This window comes from Myotis lucifugus, unplaced genomic scaffold (genome assembly GCF_000147115.1).
Source record: "Myotis lucifugus unplaced genomic scaffold, Myoluc2.0 scaffold_6708, whole genome shotgun sequence".
Taxonomy (NCBI): domain Eukaryota; kingdom Metazoa; phylum Chordata; class Mammalia; order Chiroptera; family Vespertilionidae; genus Myotis; species Myotis lucifugus.
Genome location: NW_005877756.1, coordinates 1,158 through 8,001, shown reverse-complemented (window position 1 = coordinate 8,001; position 6,844 = coordinate 1,158). Strand labels below are relative to the sequence as shown.

Here is a 6,844-nt window from a genome sequence, read left to right as displayed (position 1 = left end):
TGGTCCTGCCCTGGGCCTCCACTTCCTCAGACCCACCCCCCACCCTGCGCCGGGCCCACCTTACAGCAGAGTCTCCCGGCCTCCCCTGTGCTCGCCGCTTTCCTGATGCTCCTTTTCACTTCCAGAGCCGCCCGTCTTGCTGTGTCCCTTGCCCTTTTGCTCTTCCGTGGAGATGCCCAGGCCTTTCTTTCCTTTGGGTACTTCCAGGGCTTTCTTCAGGTTTCCTTTCTGAGCTGTTTTGCTGATTTTGGACCTGGGAGCCAGGCCTCCTGCACCCGCAAGCTGCTGCACTTCCTCTAAAATCATTTCTCCCTTAGGCCCCAGTCCCTCAAACCCCCCTGGAAAGCACTGGTCGCTTCCTGTGCCCGTGCGCTTCCTGCTCCCGGCATTTCAGGTAAATGGAGTCAGACAGCCGGGGCCTTTGCTCCGGCTGCTTCCCTCAGCTCCGTGTTTGTCCTCGCCGCCCGCAGCGTGTCAGCCTGCGCTCCTCTTGGCTGTCACCCACTCCCTGTGGGGACATAGTTCTGGGGTCGACACCTATTTTCTTCTTTGTTGTTTGTTTTAAAATAACTTCTCTAATGTATTGGTGCCTAGTTCCAATAAGCATAAGCCTGATGCTCGAGTAGGCAGGTTCGGGTCTCCAGGCTGTGCACCTGGGGCTCGCAGCTCTGGTGTCTGTTCTGAGGAGCTGCCTGTGCCCAGGGCTCTTACCCCCATGGAGGGGGGGGTGTTCTGCCAGCCTCTCCTGTCGTGGGGTGGGTGGCGGCTCGGGATCATGCTGCCGCCCGCCCACCCGCCCGCCCTGCCCCACACACGGCAGGCCAGGATCTCACGCTGGGGTGGCCAGCAGCTGGGGATTGCGCTGCTGCCAGCCCCAGGTGGGGCGGCTCAGTGGGATCTGCCCACGGTATGCAAATTAGCCGCCATCTTGGTTGGTGGTTAATTTGCATATCATGCTGATTAGCCAATGGGAAGTGTAGCGAAGGTATGGTCAATTACCATGTTTGTCTGTTATTAGATAAGATTATTGACAAAGTAATTGGTAGTATTGTGCTTAATGTTAATAGACAATGTGGGTCAGTTATTGAGTATTTTATTCTTTATTTCAGTTTAAGGGGAGAAGAAAAGATTTTACTGAAGAAGTAAGAAATCTTTTGCTGGAGGAAATTACATGGTTAAATCCTGAGTTTTCTTTGAGGAAATATTTTCCATTGCTTCTTAAAAAAAAAGCTGAGCACCAAGTACTCTCTGAATGTCATTGTAAACAAGGTTAGTGATAATTATTATCATTTATGTTAATATTTCACTTTTGAAAGCACTAAGAAGTTATGGCCAGTGTGGCTCAGTTGGTTGAGCAATGTCCCATGCACCTAGAGGTCATAGGTTCAATTCCTGGTCAGGGGCACATGCCCATGTAGCAGGTTTGAGCCCAGTGGGGGGCATGCAGGAGATAGCTAAATAGATGTTCCTCTCTCATCATCGATGTTTCTGTCTCTCCCTCTCTCTCTAGAATCAATGAAAACATTTTTTAAGAAAAAGAAAAAAAGCACTAAGAGTTAGCCATTGACCCTTGGAAGTGGTCATCATGAAGAGAACATTGCTTATGGTTGGCAGGGAGAATTTATTCAACTGAAGTAAAGCATCTTGTGCAATGCAGTGTTAGCCCCTGCTAGCTTCCAGAGATGCCAGCCCAAGATAGCTATTAATAATTCACTTAAGGAAAGCCTTAAATGAGATAATTTGAACTTATTTGCTTGTATAAAGGCAGTCTAAATAAGATATTCAGCTTGCTTTCAGCATGCCACATTTGATTCTTACCTTTCGTTTTATAGTAAGACAATTGGATATTTTGAAGTAATACTAAGATTATTGGGTATTAAAATTTTTTTGATTAGTAAGCATATGCATTTCTATTATTCCCCAAATAGAAAATCCACAACTAGAGCCTGATGTCAATCTAAAGGAAACCAAAAGGAAACGAGTGGAAACCAAAAATCATAAATCAAAAAGAAGGAAACCAAATGAGTATTCAGAAAATCCAGAAAATATAAATGGAAAACCAAAAGAACTGGAAAAAACACATAACTACACTGGGATAAAGCTAGATTCTTCCAAAAGTCTGTATTCTAAAACACGCAGGAAGACACAAACTGCTGTGAGTACATGTGAAGTGGAAAGTGAAGCAGTAGAAGATTCTGATGTTCTGATAATAGATGATGACAAAGCATCTACATCAGAAATATCTTCTGTTCCTGGTAAATTAGTTCTTATCTTTTTTTTAAACCTGTCACTTCCCCTCTCTCAATATGTGCTCATTGCAAATTCAAACAATATATATGTATAAATAAGAAGTGGAAGCCTCACTGATGAGAGTCTTATAGATAATCTTATTAACATTGCTTTTTGATCTTTGATTGTTTTTCGCTTCTGTAAATATATATGCTTTTATAAAAAATAGGGATCAGCCCTAGCCGGTTTGGCTCAGTGGATAGAGCATAAGCCTGCAGACTGAAGGGTCCCCAGTTTCAATTCCCTGTCAGGGGCACATGTCTGGGTTGCGGGCTCGATCCCCAGTGGGGGCATGCAGGAGGCAGCTGATCCATGATTCTCTCTCATCATTGATGTTTCTATCTTTCCCTCTCCCTTTCTCTCTGAAATCAGTAAAAATATATTTTAAAAAATAGGGATCATATTATACATATTATTTTACATGTATTTCTCATATTTCTTACATGTTCCCATTCAGGGTATCTAACTTTTCCTAAGTACCTTATTAAATTAATTCATCTATTTATGTTGCTTTAGAGCAGGGGTGGGGAATGTCCAGCCCGTGGGCTGTATAAAGCCCATGAGATCATTTGGTCTGGCCCTGCCAAGGCATTAGGGGTGAGTTAATGAAATGTTTGACCAAATAGAGCAGGCTAATTTTTAAATTGATAATTTTGTATGGCCCGCAAATGATATTATAAATATCCAAATGGCCCTTGGCAGAAAAAAGGTTCCTCATCCCTGCTTTAGAGTATGTTTTGATATTTGTATAGCAAGTCTATCATTTTTTTTAAAAAATGTATTTTATTGATTTTTTACAGAGAGGAAGGGAGAGAGATAGTCAGAAACATCGATGAGAGAGAAACATCGATCAGCTGCCTCCTGCACATCCCCCACTGGGGATGTGCCCGCAACCCAGGTACATGCCCTTGACCGGAATCAAACCCGGGACCCTTCAGTCCGCAGGCCGACGCTTTATCCACTGAGCCAAACCGGTTTCGGCAGTCGATCATTTTTAAAAGCAATTTTCATACATCTCTACTATGAACTATAGTTTCCCTTACTCTCATAAATCCCATTGAGGTTTGATTTTGCATTAGTTTATAGATTAGTTTGGAGTGAATTGACATCTTTACAACATTCAGTTTTTCTCAACAGCAAGTGTAACATATCTTTCCATTTAAACTGGATGATTTAGTTGGGCATTTTAATGTTTCTTTTCAGTGGTCAAAAAAGGCTCCACTAAAATTATGCTGTCTTTGTTCTTTAGATATTTTTTATGGTAAAAATTATTTTTTATGTTTCTAGGATTATTAAAAATTTAAATGTATACTTTTAAACTTTACTGTCATGAGACTTTATGGTGGTTTTAAAGGGGAATTTGATGTGAAGAATTTTAAATGTAATAGTAAGTTTTGAAATTGCCTTGTTGGCATTTTGTAAATATAAATATTTATACAAATAGTAGTTATTGTTACATAAACTAATATAAATGTCTAAGAATATATGTTTATGTCAAGGAACAATACTTTAATGTATATTTTTTGCTTTAGATTCTGGAACTGAAGACATGCTTTGGACAGAAAAGTATCAACCTCAGAACTCCAGTGAACTCATAGGCAATGAACTTGCTATAATAAAGTTACATAGGTTGGTAAAATTGAGATATAGTTAATGAATATAGTTTTAAAATTTTTATTCTAAAATCTATAATTGTAAATTATTATAATTATAAAGAATGAACAAACAAAAGAATATTAAGTAAATATCCCTCTATTGTCCCTAGTGGTAAATTACTATTAAAGGTTTCTTGTAAAACCTTCCAGAAAAAATTTTATGCATATATTAGTTCCTTCTTTCATATTACTATTAATTCATGCCCATTATCTTTTGTCTACAATTCTAACATTCAAAATGTTCTGAAGACTGAAAGTATATTAACTTTATTATATAAAGTTTATTGTAGTCTTTATTGATCTCACTTGTAGGAGTTTATACATTTTTAAAAATGAAAATATTAAGTGATTATGGGTGTACTGTCACATACCTCTTTAGAGGTATTATGTAATAAAAGGGGCCCAGTGCACAAATTTGTGCACCTTGAAAGGAACTGTGGGCTGTGAGGCTGTGGTGGGCCCAGGGTTGGGTCTCGGCCCATCTTCTGGGCCCCCGCCGGGTCCTCCCGCCATGGCCCCCAGTCCCCCCTCTGCCGGCAGTCCTGCTCCTGCTGCTTCCACATGCTGATTGTGCCGGCCCCACTCGCACCCGCTGACGGTACAGAGCGATTGGGGCCAGCGCCAGCAGCAGGTGCGAGAGGCAGCTGCCAGCCCCTATCGCCCGCCCCTCAGGAGCAGGGGGAGGTGGAGAAGCCCTGAGGGATGATCAGGGCCAGCAGCCACTGCTTGCACTCGCTGATGGTGCCGAGTGATCAGGGCCGGTGCCAAGCGCCAGCAGCGGGTACAAGTGGGGTGGGCACCAGCAGCAGGTGTGAACACTGGCAGAACCGCGGCACTGGGGAGCAAAGAATTTTCAGTAATCACCAGAGACTTGCCCCAATGACAGTGAGCGGCACTCCATCTTGGTCTGGCGCCCCCACTCACATGCTCCACCATCCCACCGCAGCTGACGCCTGCCATGTTCTGCGCGCGCCCCCTGATTGTTCGGTTGTTCCCCCATTTGGTCTATTTGCATATTAGTGTTTTATATATAGGTGTGGTATATACCACATTACCTTTCTAATATCTGAAAAACTCTGAATTCTAAAACCCACTCGGCCCAGAGGATTTCATATAAGGAATTGTAGCCCATAATAAGGGTGAACATCTTGAACTTGGCGGTGTTCTAAGTACTTGCATTGTTCTTAGCTCATTTAATCCTTAGAAAAATAGTCTGAGGATATAAATTATAGTTGTCCTTATGTCATAGATGAGGAATGAGGCCTAGAGAGGTTGAGTATTTATCTAAGTTCACACAGTTAGAAAGTGATAGAGCTAGAATTTAAGCTCAGGTAGTCTAGCTCTAGACCAGTGGTTCTCAACCTTCCTAATGCCGCGACCCTTTAATACAGTTCCTCATGTTGTGGTGACCCCCAATTTCATTGTTACAAATTGAACATAATTAAAGCATAGTGATTAATCACAAAATAATATGTAATTATATATGTGTTTTCCGATGGTCTTAGGCGACCCCCGTGAAAGGGTCGTTCGACCCACAAAGGGGTCGCGACCCACAGGTTGAGAACTGCTGCTCTAGACTAAAACTTAATCTTTATACTTAGCATTATATATTAGACATCTTTCTTGTTATCACACAATCTACCTAAATTCTATTTAGTTGCTGTGTATTGTTTCTTGTATGGGTGCAAAAGTATATCTTTTCCCCTACTGATATACTTTCAGGTTTTTCCTTTTAGAAGCTAATATAAACAATGTTGCAATGAATGTCCTTTCATATATAGTCTACCTATATTCTGTGAATTATTTTTATTAACATACATTTTATTATGGCAGTTGGTTGAAAGATTGGAAAAGAAGAGCTGAATTAGAAGAAAGACAGAATTTGAAGGGAAAAAGAGATGAGAAACAAGAAGGTATTTTGAGTCATTTTCCCCATTTCACTGAAAATTTTTAGTATTAGATTATCTAAAAAATTTTATAAAATTTCTTACTCATATTCTATATTTGGTGTTCTAGTTTTTGCACATTAAATTTCCAGCATTTACTGGCAGGAAGTTCGTGGGATTTTTTAAAAATTTTTTTTTAATTTTTTTTTTTTTTAAGTTTGTGGGATTTGATCATTGGGTTTGGTGAGGTATAATTGCCGCCTAAGCAATTATCATTTTATATGCATTTGAATCATTTTTCAGATCTGTCGGATAGCATTGACTTTAAAGGCAGTTCAGATGAAGAAGAGAATCGTCTTTGCAATACTGTTCTCATAACAGGGCCAACAGGAGTGGGGAAAACTGCTGCAGTATATGCTTGTGCTCAGGAGCTTGGGTTTAAGGTCAGTCACAGCTACAGTAGAACAATGTTAATGAATTAAAAGAAAACATAAACCATTTTGCCTTTTTTCATGTATTCTTCCTTTAGATATTTGAAGTGAATGCCTCATCTCAGCGCAGTGGTAGACAAATTCTGTCTCAACTGAAGGAAGCTACTCAGTCCCATCAAGTAGACAAGCAAGGTGTAAATGCACAAAAACCTTGTTTTTTCAATAGCTACAACATAGGCAAGTCACCAAGTAAGTAAATTATTATTATTTTTTTGTCATAACCTTTTTTTTGTTGTTGTTAATCCTCACCCGAAGATATTTTTCCATTGATTTTTAGAGAGAGTGGAAGGGAGGGGGAGAGACGGAGGGAAACATAAATTGGTTACCTCCCTGCAAGCATCCCAACGAGGTCTGGGGATCGAGCCTTCAATGAAATCAAACCTGGGACCCTTCAGTCCAGGGGCCGACATTCTATTCACTGAGTCAAACTGGCCAGGGCTATTTGGATACTTTGAAATACAGTTTGTACAGGAAAGGTATGAGAAATGCTTCATTCTGCCCTGGCTGGTTGTTACTTCTCTTA

General features: G+C 40.8%; 1 protein-coding gene and 1 long non-coding RNA gene across 2 annotated transcripts; both read left to right on the top strand.

Annotated features, from left to right (window-relative positions):
* The first annotated feature begins 775 nt into the window (after positions 1-775).
* LOC102433358 (ATPase family AAA domain-containing protein 5-like) lies at positions 776-3,943 on the top strand. Its single transcript, XM_023749357.1, has 4 exons — positions 776-907; positions 1,110-1,269; positions 1,929-2,255; positions 3,822-3,943. Exons 1-4 carry the CDS (start codon positions 776-778, stop codon positions 3,941-3,943), a joined length of 741 nt encoding a protein of 246 aa, XP_023605125.1.
* Positions 3,944-5,798: 1,855 nt separating this feature from the next.
* Positions 5,799-6,510, top strand: LOC111824779. The gene is made up of 3 exons (XR_002827858.1): positions 5,799-5,857; positions 6,134-6,273; positions 6,360-6,510. It is a non-coding gene; the product is annotated as an uncharacterized LOC111824779 (long non-coding RNA).
* The last annotated feature ends 334 nt before the right edge of the window (positions 6,511-6,844 follow it).